The 14,733-nt window shown below is 43.4% G+C and overlaps 1 protein-coding gene across 2 annotated transcripts in view; it reads right to left on the bottom strand.

The window, feature by feature from the left end:
- Positions 1-5,128: 5,128 nt before the first annotated feature.
- Positions 5,129-14,733, bottom strand: part of EHD3 (EH domain containing 3) — a 37,131-nt gene continuing 27,526 nt past the window's right edge. For both annotated transcript variants that reach the window (XM_066618676.1, XM_066618678.1), the window contains 3 exons: positions 10,765-11,177; positions 8,344-8,508; positions 5,129-7,435 (listed from right to left, as the gene is read on the bottom strand). In XM_066618676.1, coding sequence (XP_066474773.1) covers positions 6,908-7,435; positions 8,344-8,508; positions 10,765-11,177 — 1,106 coding nt within the window. In that variant the 3' untranslated portion in view covers positions 5,129-6,907. The remainder of the gene's footprint in view (positions 7,436-8,343; positions 8,509-10,764; positions 11,178-14,733) is intronic.

The following is a 14,733-nucleotide window of genomic DNA, read 5'->3' as shown; positions in this document are numbered from 1 at the left end:
ACAAAAAATGACTACTGCATTATTATGATTTCAAAATGTCAAAAATTCAAAACTTTGGCCTAACGGACATTTATGGAAATACCCAGTGAAAGAGATTAGAGTGAGTCCAAATAAATGCAGAAATGTCATATTTTTCTGGGAACCAACTAAACACAAAGCAGTGAGTCTGCTTTTTAAGTGTCACATAATTCTTCCTCAGGCTTAATTTTAAATGTGTCCAGTGGGTGCAGTCCATCATCATCAACGTGCATGGTATTTTTACAAAGGAGCACCAAAAAGATAGTTCCCTGCCCCAAGAGGCTTACAATTTAAATTTTGACATGGGAGAATCGATAGGGAGTGATTAAATTTAACAGGAAGAATACACGTTCAGTTCAAGCTTAGTGTCACAGGATAAAAAGGATTGTGTACCAAAAATTTCTGGGCAAAGGAGGGCCTTTAAGTGGGGTTTAAGGAGAGAGAGAATTGAAACAGCATCACCTAAATGTTCTGAAAAGGAATTCTGTGCACATGGGACTTTAAGGGGAAATGAGTGGAATCATTTAGAGGAGCTGGAGTACTTCAGATGACTGAGGATGATGGAACAGGAGGAGCAAAGGTAATTGACAGGGGTATATCATGATATGGGGGAAGAGAAATAAAGAGTTTCAAGGCAAGGGGTCTCTTGAATCTCCATCTTCAGCCTGCATTCGGTTCATATTATTTTGTCTGGATTCAAAATGAACCATTTAAAAAGCATACCTGCAGATATGGCCACATTTTTGTTTCAGTAGCAGATCTGTTGTGTTAATTTTTTCACAAAATACTGGAAAGTGAAATTAAAATCAGAATTTCTCAAGGACTTTTTGTACAAGGACTTTTGTAATATATGTGTGTGCATGGTACGGAGATCAGAGAGAGACACAAAGGGCCACTGATTGTCTATCATACTTCTGCAGATCTGGTGTCTGACCTGAATTTGAGAAGATGAAGACAGCTATGAGTGTGCAGTCTAGAAGTAACTGAAGAACGAACTCAACATCTTGGCCTGAATTTGTCTCACGAATATGATCTCTGTGTTAAAACATCTTTGAGATGCCACAATGTGAAATTAGCAGAAAAATGAGGGAGGGGGGGGAAGGAATTCCTTGGAATGTATTTTTTTTCTGCTTCCGTCACCTTAGTGTGTGGGGAGTAAATGATTTTTTAAAAACTCAAAACAGGAAATACTTATCAGTGCGTCAGGAAGTTCCTATTACTGGGTGGAAGTGTTACTTTCAGGTCATTGCTCCTTTCAGGAGTTGTTTGTGAGTAATTTATGGCTTGTGATGGGTGTAGGATGGTCCATGGAAGTAGAGGAGAGGCATTCAGGCGAGGACTGATAGTGGAAAGGGTGGGGGAAAGAGGGAAATAGCATGGAATAGAACATCTATTATCTCATGTGTCTATTTGGTTCATTTGTACCAATAATATTTTCATTGTTTGCTGTAGTAAATTATTATCCTGTTTTTGTTCTGTATTCACATCAGGAAGCAGAACACATACTTTTCAAAAACAATTTTTTTCTTTTTCTTTAAAAAACAAAACAAAAAACTACAGATGAAGTGGTGTCCATTGCTTAACCGTGGATAAAGGTCCAGAATCAAGCTGCAAAATTGTGATTTTGCCCACCTTAACTTATCCCATCTTCTTGCAGCACATAAATTCCCTCCTCATTTCCCTTACCTGCATTAACCACGGTTAAGATTTAAAACCTGGCTTTTAACTCAGACTAGTTTACCGAATTATGTAGATAGTTGAGGATATGTACAGAGCATTCATTTTTAACCCTTTTCATCTCATGGCACACTGACAAGGTACTAAAATTGTCAAGGTACACCAGCAGCTTTTTGACAATTGACAACGCACACCAAGCTATTGGTGCGGGACTCACATCCCCCAATGGCCCTATTAATGACCCTGCCCCAAACTCTTGCGGCACACCTGCAGACCATTCACGACACACTAAAGTGCCATGGCACAGTGGTTGAAAAATGGCTAGTATAGAGATTGATTTTTGCATATGCAGTGGGCCTTCTGTATCTGTGGGGGTTTGGTACAAGATGGCAACTTTGATATACAAATGGAAGAATATTCTTAATATAGGAATTATGTGTTAGAGCCTTCCCAATAGCAGTCTTGAAAATTCTTTACTGACTGGCCTGTGGTTCAAAAATACTTCCTATAATGTAAGATACTTAGGTCTAATTCTCACTGAGGATGGGGTCCAGGTTTGTGAGGACATACAACTAGGTGATTCCACCACTTGTGGGGAAGGCTTATCAGTGCAGGAGGGTGGCAGCATATTGGATCATTCCTTGGCAGCGGTGCTGGTGAATACCCTCATTTTATTTGCATCAATAATGCCTGTCTCCCACTCCATTACTGTACTGAATCACATGTTGTGATGTACTGAATCATCATGTTGTGATTCAGTGATATGATAGGGGAATTGCATTGTGTGTTTTAAAAAAAGACGGTGGTTGGCAGTGCAGCTGCTGGAAAGCATCTGAGTCACCACTGCAACCTCACACCAAATAAGCTCCCCAAAAGGAGGAGCCTGCAGGTGACTTCCCTATCTGCAAATAGACTTCCTCCAGAGCACACTAAATCATTGAAGGGACCTTTAGAGGAAGGCCATTTGCCGAGGGTGATGGTGCCTGGAAGGTATGTCAGGGCGACATGCACAGCTATCGTCTCTTCACTCCAGCTATAGCCCTTCCCTTCTACAAATGGAAGCTTTCTGGTGGGCTAAGTGAGGCTTTGAGCAGCAGGATCTTGAAGGCAGTGAACTTCCTATTGCCTTCCCTACCCTAGTGCTTGCTTCATTCTACCAGCTGTCCCATCAGCATGAAGAGAATGGTACCTTATCTCTTCCTCCAGCACTGCTGCTGAATATTACTATGATGGAACTGGAAGTGTCGGTAGTCACTGGTACCTGTTTCCCAGGTGCTCTCCTCCCAGGAGAATGATCAGAAAGAGGCCTGCCTCTTCTCCATCACTGCTTCTTCTAAACTGGCTGGGGAGGAAGGTTCCATTCCAGAATCCTCTCCAACCACCTACTTCAGGAGAAGTAGCAGGTGACAGCAGCAGAGGTGTCAAAGTCCTTTTCTGATGATAAAATTTTAGAAGGGCAAGGCAGAATTTGGGTGATATGTTGGGAAGACGGAAGTTGCAATAGGGCACCACTCACAGCTGAGGAAGTCATGCTATTCTTGCCTGAGTATGCAGCAGGGCCCAGCCAACCTGGCCAACTCCTGACACTAGGGCTGGTTGCTGAAGTGGTCATCCTTTGTCTGGTGGGCTTCACATGAATGACTGCTGCATAATTTTTTTTTACACACATTTCCACTTTGAAGCCAAGGGCTGCATCCCCCCCCCCACACACATACACTTATCTGGCATCAGTCCACTTGAACTCAATGCTGTTCTGTAGGACCATTCAGTCATGGCAGTGTCACCTAGAAACTGTATTTACTACATCAGTGGAAACCAGGCCTTAGAGGGAGGCCTTTATTAAAGCCCCTACCATCAAATAAACAAATTTCCTCCTTGTTGGTGCACCTAGCAAACAGTGAAACAGGCAGATTTTGGCTCGTCAGCATAAATGCATGTAGGGTGTTGCCAAGAGGGCTTCCCAGGCTACACTTATCAGGTTTTTTTTGTTTGACATTTCCCCAAGTCTTTATATCAGGCTGCAGCATTTCCTCAGAAGCAGCACTATCAGCATCCGTTACATGGCGTTCTAACTTTTATTCCTGACAAAGATGTTTGTGCCAATAAAACAGAAAGATCTAACAAGGTCCGCACCTGAAATACAACACCTGCTAAGAAAGTAACAGACCCATGGTTGGCACCTGAACACCAAAACCCCACAGATAGCCCAACACTGAAACTTGTCCACCTAAACAAGTCTCCTGCTCCATGACTATTCCATATTGTTCCTCTAGGGGATCAGAAATACAGGGGTGCCTCCATAACTGCGGATCCCGTATCCTCAGATTAACTTATCTGAGGGAAGGGAGTTCTGTCTCCAGAGGCAAGTCTGAGCCCAGCAGGGGCTAAAGATGTCCATCTCCGGTCTCTGTCAGGCTCAGACTGAACTCTGCAGCTCAAATAACGTGACTTCCGGTTTAACAGAGAAACCAGAAGTGATGTTTTCAATGCCATAAGGCATTGGGAGGCTCTGGGAAGCCCTGGAGGGTTTTGAATACTTTTTGCTAGCAGTGCTCTCTACCAGCATGCAGTTTGGTCTACAGTGATACTTCTGCTTTACTGTGCTATAGCTGTAGCCTTGTAAAATAAGGATAGGAAAATGTGGCTGCTGATGTTAACCTTCTACCAAAAGAGTTTACATACTCTGCCAACTGTGACTAGAGAGCCAAGAGGGTATAGTGCAGTGGTATTCAAACTGGGGCGTCATAACGCCCCAGCCTGAGGGCCCTGGTCTCTTTCCCCTTAAGGGGTGGGGGCAGCCAGGAGGCAGGGAAGTGGCAGCAGCACCATCCCCAGGATCCTGCCACTCAGGGGGGCTGCAGGGGCTTGGGTACACTCCTGGGGATGCAGGGAGCCCTGCATGACCTTCTGCAGGGCTCGCCAGGTCAGGGAAAGTGAGAGTACGGCCTCTGCTAAACTGGAAGCGGAGCACGATCGCTCCACTTTCCCTTCTGACGGGGCTGCAGGGACTGGGGTGCACCCTGCAGCAGCCATCCCTGAGTGCTGAGAGCCATGTGCTAACGCTTGCAGGGCTCCCCAGGTCAGGGAAAGTGAGAGTGGAGAGATCGCACATCGTGATCAACAAGTGTTTTTCCATTCTGCAGTTATAATCTGGCTCCCCAAGGCTGCTATTAAAATATCCCATGGAACTTGTGATAGTTGATTTCCAGCAACATGTCTCATTTGGGCTCAAGTTTATACTGTTTCAGTGAAACTGGTTTCCGAGTGATGCATTTCTGAAGCCTGGCAGCAGCTGGAAATTAATCCAAGAACTGGGCAATGACAAATGCTTTGCTAGAAACAGGCAGAACATCTTTTAGTTATCACACATCCAGCTAGATCAATTCTGAGCAAAATATTCAGCTACTTAACTGAAGTTGAAACCAAGGGAAAGTTGTGTCTATCCATTTTATTAACTGTTTGCTTTCCAATCAGTGAGATTTTTGAAACAGTGCTATTAGTGGTTTTCAATTACTACAGGTTCAATCACTGACAAGTGCACAAGTAGAATGTTTAGGATCTCTTGCTTATGCTGTACAAACCAATTCAGTTGTGGAAAGAAAGATCTAAAGTATTTTAATTAAATCAAAAATACAAGGGAACACCAAATGGATATGGCCTTCATTTTTTAATAATGTTTTAGAACCAGGGTACAAAAAAAAAAGCGTAATGAATTAACTTTTAAGATGTGATAAATGCACTGCAATAAGGATGGGTTTCCATACACAGAATATATATTTCTATATATAATATTAACAGAGATATAAAATAAGTTATAATTGTCCTGGGTCTGTCTTCTCTCCCCACCCCCATCACAGTAGGAGTTCAACATGTACAAAGCAACAAAGGACTAATCCCATTCAAGACACCAAGAAAATAGAAGTGGAAAGGAGGCCTAACTTCAAATTATGATGAGGAACAGCAGCAGAAAAATAGCTTGGCTCAGGATCTTCAGTCTGGATGAGAATTACATGGGCTGAGTGTATGCAAGGAGGAGGCAGCTGTGACTGATGCGCAGGTGGTTGCTCAAAGGGACAAAAAGGGACAGAACTTACTATTACTCCTTGTGCCCCCTGCTCTCAATAAGGGTGAGGTGCTAATCTAGAGATATATATATTATCTGTGTTGACCAGTAAACACACTAAGTAATATTAATCCAGCACAGTGAAGCCAGCATTCACTGAGCTATGAAAAACTTTATCCAGTTTCAGGGCAGGAAAAGCCAGGGACAGCTTGTTTGCATCTCAATCCTTGGTGACCCCATCTCTGATCTTACACTATCATTTTCATGCAAGGGGCTCAAGTGGATCAACTAGCTTCTCCCATTTTTTCCCCCCTGAGTTGTGTTAGCATGGGCAACTCCTACAAAGCCCCAGCTATACCATTCTTAGAGCCCCCAAATCCCAGCTGCATTTTAAGTCTAGCATATGGTTAGCTAGAAAAGAAAATGTGCTGCATTTGAATCCAAGATTCCAAAGAACTGAAAGGGAGTTCACAACATCACGTTTTCAATAGAAGCCTCTCATTAACACCCTCCTCCTAAGGCCAAATGCAGAAAACTAGAGGAAATTTAATATGGCTAAAGCTGGTCCTGATTGGCCCACCAGAGAGTTATCTTGCATACAAATTTGTACAAGTAATAAAAAAAAAGGTTGAAGGACAGACAGAAGACAAGGAGGAAGACTGAGCAGGAATTTAAGACTGCTTCACAGACAGGCTTCTACAATGTAAAAATGCTTAAGATTCAAGTGCAAGTTTTATACACCACTCTCATTCAGAGGCATGTTTCACATCAGCTTTTGGCTTGGGGTCTGCCAATGATTACAATGCACTAGGGACAAATTCAATAGAAATTTTAAACTGCACCTGACTGAATAATGATAGAACCTGTCCTCACCCAAATCTACAGAACACAGCTTAGATCACGCCTTCCATTTCCCTCATCACTATCCTCTTAAACCAACGCACACCAAGAAGCAAGGATGTCATGAAGGGAGAGTGAATTGCATATCATGAGAAAAGCACTGGAATTAGTTTTGCATCAGTTCCTCTTCACACCTAAAGGTTGTTGTAACTTAGAAAGGACCTCACATTTCAAAAAGGTACAACCACTTAGGTATATTCCCTTTCCTTTCCCTCCCCACCCTTTCCCTGATTTCCCTTTAGTGGCCTCTCATTCTGCTAGTTTCCTCTTAGATGGAGGGATGAGATGGGAAGGAAGCTCATTGGGAAGCTCATGACCTTCCAACTTCACCTTTATAAGATGATTAGCCAAAGCAAATTCATCATCATCCAGCATCCCATCCTTATCAATATCAGACAGTTTCCATATCTTGCCCAGCACTGTGTTAGGCAGCTTGGACCTCACCATCTCCTTCTTGGCACTAGCCCCAGTTATTTTCCCATCAACAGGTGACAATGTGTAGAAGATCTCATCATACATGGGCTTGTCCCTGGCCACCACCCACTCTGCATCGTCAATTCCTTCTCCTGCTCCTTCACCGTAGCCATGTCCAAATGGACCATGAAGGGTGCCTTCAAAGGCTCCTCCTTTCACCATCTGGACAGGCCTCTGTGATTCTTCCTGGCGCACCAACACCATGAGCTGTGCAATGTCGTTGGCCAGCATATCCTCCACAGCATCCAACAACTTGCTTTTTAAAGGCTGGAACTTGCTGAAGTCTTGAGCTTGCAGCTGCTCCTGAAAGAGACAGGTGGAATGGAATTTTACTATCATTTAACATACTTAATGCTAATATTTTATGGAAGTGGGCTGCAACAATGCAAGAGGCTGCATTCACTGTTATTTGAAGCTGTGGGTGTTACCTCCATGTGCAAGGGCCAGCCACCAAGCTGGAGCCACAGTTTCAAGTCGGCTTCCGATGCTGGCCCTCGACTGTGGGATATATGAGGTATGGGAAAGCAGCTGTCTGCAGTGCACACCTGTCATATGCAGATGGTATTTTCAGAATATTTCCAGGGCTGCATACACTTGAATGTAACTCAAGTTTAATAATAAAATATGCCAAGATTCTCAAGGATCCACATTCTGGGGCCAGCACTGTATCCTGTAGCATCTCTGTGGCATATCAGAACATGTATTTAAACCCCTTGTACGTCTACATACCTGGGTCTTACAGCACAATTACAGCAGCAGAAGAGGGAAACATCATACTAGTCTGAATCTGGATCAGAGCCTGCACCACATAGCCACAAGGAAGGAACAGCAAGCTATAGGCAACTGCTCTGCCATTTTGTATGACTTCACACACTCCTCCCCTACCTTGGAGAGACGGACAATGTTTGCTAGTTTGAAAAACTAGTTTCATCCAAGTGGCCATTCCTTAGGGATGAGTTGTGAGACTAAGAGCATTGCCATTCTACGCATTGTCCATCTGTTTTAAGGACAGAGCTGGCCAACTACTATAAGAAGTTAACAACTAGAAACAGTCAAAGAAAGCATTTTGATTTTTCTCTGGGTTAAAACATTCCTCCTAAACTAAAATGTTCTAGCAAAGTCAGTAGGGAAATTTAGAAGACTATTCAGTGTAATAGAAAACAGAGCAGTTTCTGTCACTGTTCTCATTCTCTATTGTTCCTGGCACTTACTTGCATCTTTTTCAGGTTAGGAAAATCTCCTGGTGAAATCTGATGCTCCCGCTCAATCCGTCCATAGGTCTCCCCCAAATTGTTCACAAGTTCTTTCTTCTTATTGTCTTTGCCAAACACTGATGGCATTTCCTTCTTTAGCGAGCTGATGATGTAGGCATGAACCTAAGGGATATTGAGGGTATACTTTTTTTTAAAGTAACAATGATATCTTCACAACCTCACTAGTATCTTGCCTGCCTGCATCCTCAAAACAGATGATCTACAATTCAGTGGTTCTCAAACCTACATTGATTTTTGGTGGGTTAGGGGGCTGATGCTACCTGGAAGCCACAAGGCATTCTTCCAGCTTCCTGGTAGCACTGGCCTGCAACCCATTTCGTCACCTGCAGCCGTGTGTTGCACCCCAGAATGCTTTGCGGTCTTGCATTCTGGAGTGCAATCTGGAAGCTGCAAGGCATTCTGGAACACGAAGCAACTGCTGTGGGCGACAAAATTGGTTGCAGTGATTTAAAAATTTGAGAACTACTGCTAGAATTCTCTCTCATTTTCCTTTTACAGAATTATACTTTATTCCTATGGAATTTAGTTACAAACTAATTCTTACCTTACTGATCCACACTATAATTCTAGGAGGGTGGTTTATAGGTAGACCCACAGTGACATACTCAAAGTCACCCACAAAACTTCATGGCCAAATAAGAAGTCAGAGAGTTGCAAGACACCTGCTCCATTACATCCCTTCTAAGTAGTATACCCATTAAGTCCGAGTGCAAGCCTAGTGGGTTCTCTCAGACTTGGATGGTTCGGCTTGGATTCAAATTTCACTCAGGTGAAAAGGTGACTGTTGCTTTCAGTCAGTCAGTCACACTCAGACTCTGAATGCAAACAAAACTCTGCTTTGCCATTTTGTTAGGTGAACATTTTATTGAAATTAAGATTACCCAACACTTAACTGCTTGGGACATGTCCTCATGCTCTGTGGAAAGGTGAACCTTCCACAGTGATAGGTGGTTCTGGACAATGACCCACAACTAAGCATAACTTCTTGCTTCCGCTCATCTCACTGTGTCCTGGGGTCTGATATACGAGGTGTGTCCAGAAAGTAATGAGAATGAAGTTCCTATGCACGAAAAGGGCTTTGTGAAGGCAGAAGCTGGCCAAGGTCACTTGGGGAGGGGTGCCAGGTATATGTTAGGACACTGATCAGTTGCATTCCAGCCCTGTCAGAGTCGAGACATTCTTTTTTGTGACACCCTGTTCAAGTGCCTCGTATTAAGAAAAATGCAAGCGAGTTTGCAACAGCAATACACAATAACATTTCATGTGGAATTGGGTAAAAGTGCATCAGAAACTTTGGAAATGGTGAGGAAAGCTTACGGAGAAGCTGCGCAATCACCTGCACAAGTGTGCCAATGGCACAAGGCATTCAAGGATGGAGAAGAAGGTGTTGAAGATGAACAACAATCAGGATGCCCCTCTTCATCATAAAAAAAGAACAGAATGTGGATGCAGTGAGGTCTGTTCTCAATCGTGATAGGCAGCTCACTATCAGAATGACTGCAGAGGAAACGGAAATTCCCAAGTCAATTGTTCATGAAATTGTGACTCAGGATTTGTCAGTCACAGGAGTTGGCTGTCAGACAGTTTTTGGCTGAAAAGCACATCACTTCCTACAGCCCTGACTTGGCTCCTTGAGATTTTTTCATATTCCCCAAAGATGAAGAATGGTTTGAAAGGACACCATTTTGGTAGTGTGGATAATATTCAAAGAGCCACTACGTAGGCTCTGAATGCCATCCCACTTGAAGACTTCCAGGGATGCTATGAGGAATGGAAAAACTGCTGCGAGTATTGTGTTCACTCACAAGGTTCATATTTTGAAGGAGACAATGTTCAATTGTAACATTTTTCAATAAAATAATTTTTAAAATATTCTCATTACTTTCCAGACACACCTCGTACATTCACTCATACAGACTCTTTTCATTGGTCACCATAGCACTATTTTTATTACTGCTCCAAGAGGAAACCTTGAACCAGAATACATGCATGTTTCTCTTTCCCTCAATGTTGTGTGGGCATGGCACTAGGCTTTGCTTGCATGCCTTATGCAATGCTTTACGATATCTCCTTTCTCCAAGTCTATAGCCTTGTACCATCAGGAAACAGCATTTTGTATTCATTTTCACCATGATTTACATGTATCTACATGGCTTTTTTTTTTTGCCACCCATGCTTGAACAACTGTGACACATGCATTTATAGAGAAGACTTTTATTTTATTCTGGGACAGATTCTATCCAATTTCTCCAAACTGGGACTGAGCAGAAGGCAGAAGGTTTTTCCCCCTTACTTTCTGATGAAATTAGCTTCAGATTTCATGAGACAAGATATAGGCATGCTATCTGATAGACTCACCTTCGCTAGCCGCGCCCGTTTAATAAGATCGTTCAGTTTCCGAAGGGCTGCATTGCGGGGCAGGCTTTGGATATCTCTAAAGAGATCCTGCTCTTCTGCCTCAAAAAGCTTGCGATTATCAGGGATGAGCAATGGGTGGGACCAGAATGAACCAATGTAGACCCTGATCACCTCAGGTGTGTTGACAATCTTCCCCAGAGACCACATGAGGGCACCATACACCCTCATAAGTTGCTGGGTCTCAATTTGGTCCGCTTTGTTCAGTACTACCCTCATCTTATCCTCATGGTTTTTCAATGCTTTGATGACTTCTGAGAATTCGTCTGAGATATCCAGCTTGTGGGCATCAAAGAGGAGAATGATGCGGTCCACTCGCTCTGCAAACCACTCTAGGACAGCAGCAAAGTCGTATCCTATGGTGTGGGGGAAGAAGAATTCTTGTAAGGACAAAAGTAATGCTATATATGATACATTCACAACTATTCTTGTACACAGAACTATTGAACAACCACAGTCACTGCAGTGGTTGTGTGGGGGAATGAGAATACCAAGTGCTCTGGGGGGTCATTGTGCACACTGTTCTAGCCCACTTGATCGCTTAGCATGAGGCAAGAATTTTATCCTGGCCAAGAGTTTTTTTTTTTTTACAGCTAGTACTTCAACTCCAGACTAGATCCTGAGATGCTAGCAGAGAAAGCTGAAAAGCTAGACAGTTACTAAATTGCCACCTTCATGCCAAACAGATTGGAACTCTAAACAAGTAGCAACAAGACAAGGGATAGCAGTTTCTCTTTCATTGTATGAACCATAAACTCAGAAAATTATAACTTATACCCAGACAGGTTGCCCGTCTATTTTTTAAAAGCAGTGGCAGTCTGATCAGTTTGACAAATGCTATCTTCATAGGGATTAGCAGTAGCCCATTAAATACTACATGAACAAGTTACAATATCCCATTAAACACACTCTGTAGAAAGTTTAGAACTTCAGAGTTATGTGGTTAAGACTTATTGAGGCCAAATGAGATTTCACTAGCCTAGATTTCTTATTTTGCATTCTTAAGTGGACTTCAGGAATAAAGTTGACAAGTCAAGAAATTCATGATACTTGGATCATTCATTTGGTCTTCAGACATGCACCATCAGAAAAGTAGCCAATAGGATAAGATGTATCAACCACTACACTAACACAATGATGTTGGTGTTGCAGGAAGGAATACAGGCTGGACACACCAGCTTCTTTAGGAGTGGAATTCAAGGCACAGTTGAGACGACTGATTAATCTATTCCCTTCTCCCCCTCCTTATGTCTATACACCCATAATCTCTAAAACCACCCTGGGCTGCAGGGCAGCACCTATGTTTCAAAACACCATTGTTGAAAACTCACAGGGACTCATGAGGACATCCTTAAATGAATAGTGTTTAAAAGTGCAGTAAATATAAGTTTCATTTAAAAGTAAATGAAAAGTGTTTCCCAGAAGAACCAATTGTTCATGTGTTGTCTGACTTTACAGAATCCTGTATTCTTTTAAAGCCATGCTAGACAAAGCAAGTCATTGCTTTCCAGGTTGAATCACACTGATTTCATTTTGACCAGTTGTAGGGATCTCTAGGCCAGCACCAAGGACCACATTCCCATCTGAAAAAATTTGGTGGCCCTTCTCCATATGGGATTGCATCAAAATCACAAGTACAGTCAGTCTTATCCAGGAGGTACATATGAGATAGGGTTCTACTACCACCAGAACACTGGATCAGGGTCATGCTTCCACCTATATTCCATCTAAGAGGTCCACATCATTGTGTGGACACCTTCGGTTCCTGTGAGGCAGGATCTTGCAGCTTTGGGTGTCGATGTTAATGTCAATTTCTGGTTCAGCGACGCTCTAAGGAGCTCAGCTTTGAGCTGTGCAGCCTTCTGGCTTACTGGACACACTGGTTTCCACCCTGTTATCAACAGCCCTAATCTGAGGAGGGAGAAAGTAGAGTACCATCTTAACTATCCTCCTTGCCTCCATCTCTCAACCACACATCCTCATACAATCCCATACAAACCTTCTCTGGATAATGTATAAAGTTGAGGAAAGCATCAGAGAAAGAAGGTAAATTGTTCCAGGGCAGTCATTTTTAACCCTTCACACCTCACAACACACTGACAAAGTGCTAAAATGGTTAGGTCACACCATCGGTTTTATGACCAGGCACACTGTACTGCTGGAGGAGAGCTCACAACCCCAAAGGTCACATTAATTACTCTCCCCCAAACTCCTGCGGAACACCAGTGTGCCATAGCATACTGGTTGAAAACAGCTGTTCTAGCTATAGGCAAGTTTATTTTGGTCAAATCAAAAGAAAGGAGTTATTGGGGATTAAAATGGAACAAGGAAAACAGACAATCAAATTATATAATTGTGATCAAAGGCAGAGTCCCAAAATAAATAAAAACAAGAGCAACTAAGGCTTTCCTGACTTAATGATTCACTTACATTTGCAGTATCCTCCTGGCACTGAAGGGAAAGATCTTCAAGCTGGAAGACAGTCAGAGAGCTGACTGAAGCAGCTCAGCAAACAGCCAGCTAGAGGGCAGTCATGGCGGCAGCAGGGCTGTGGAATAGGTATACAGACCTCTGATCCCACCCTAAATTGCTTCAGACTCCACAGACCAGACCAACTCAGGGCTGTGAAGGCAGGAGTCAGATCTTGTGTACTGACTCATAAGAACGTAAAAAGAGCCCCACTGGATCAGGCCAAAGGCCCATCCTGCACAGCTTCCCATATCTCACAGTGGCCCACCAAATGCCCCAGGGAGCACACAAGGAAACAGACACAACCTGCGTCCCAGTGCCCTCCCCTGCACCTGGCAATCAGAGGCAGCCTGCCTCTAAAACCAAGAGCTTGCACATACCTACTATGACCTGTAACCCGTAATGAACTTCTCCTCCAGAAATTTGTCCAATTCCCTCTTAAAGGCATCCAGGCAAGTTGCCATCACTACTTCTTGTGGCAAAGAGTTCCACAAACCAATTACACACTAGGTAAGGAAATATTTTCTTCTGTCTGTTCTAACTCTCCCAATACTCAACTTTCATGGATGTCCCCTGGTTCTGGTGTTATGCAAGAGGGAAAAGAGCATCTCTCTAGCCACCCTGTCCATCCCCTGCATGATTTTGTATGTCTCAATCATGTCCCCCCCTCAGGCGCCTCTTTTCTAGACTGAAGAGGCCCAAACGCTGTAGCCTTTCCTCATAAGGAAGGTGACCCAGCCCAGTAATCATTTTGGTTGCTCTTTTGCACCTTTTCCATCTCCACTATATCCTTTTTGAGATGTGACAACCAGAACTGGACACAATACTCCAGGTGTGGCCTTACCATCGATTTGTACAACAGCATTAAAATATTAGCTGTCTTATCCTCAATGCCTTTCCTAATGATCCCAAGCATGGAAGTAGCCCTCTTCACTACTGCCGCACATTGACACTTTCCACAAGCACCCCAAGATCTCTTTCCTGACCTGACACAGACAGTTCAGAACCCATTAGCCTATATGTAAAGTTTGGATTCTTTGCCCAAATGTGCATGACTTTACACCTACTTACATTGAAATGCACATCTGCTATTTTGCTGCCCAGTCCCCCAGTTTGGAGAGATCCTTCTGGAGCTCTTCACAATCTCTTCTAGTCTTTCCACTCGGAAAAGTTTGGTGTCATCTGCAAACTTGGCCACCTCGCTGCTTAGCCCTGCCTCCAGGTCATTTATGAACCGGTTGAAAAGTACAGGTCCCAGGGCAGATCCTTGGGGCACTCCACTTTCCACCTCTCTCCATTGTGAAAATTAACTATTGAAACCCACTCTCTGCTTCCTGGACCTCAACCAGTTCCTAATCCAGGAGTGGACCTGCCCTGTAATTCCCTTGCTGTGGAGTTCTCAGCAGCTTTTGGTGAGGGACCGTGTCAAACGCCTTCTGAAAG

This window comes from Tiliqua scincoides, chromosome 1, assembly GCF_035046505.1.
Source record: "Tiliqua scincoides isolate rTilSci1 chromosome 1, rTilSci1.hap2, whole genome shotgun sequence".
Lineage (NCBI taxonomy): Eukaryota > Metazoa > Chordata > Lepidosauria > Squamata > Scincidae > Tiliqua > Tiliqua scincoides.
This window is presented reverse-complemented; position numbering and strand designations above follow the sequence as displayed.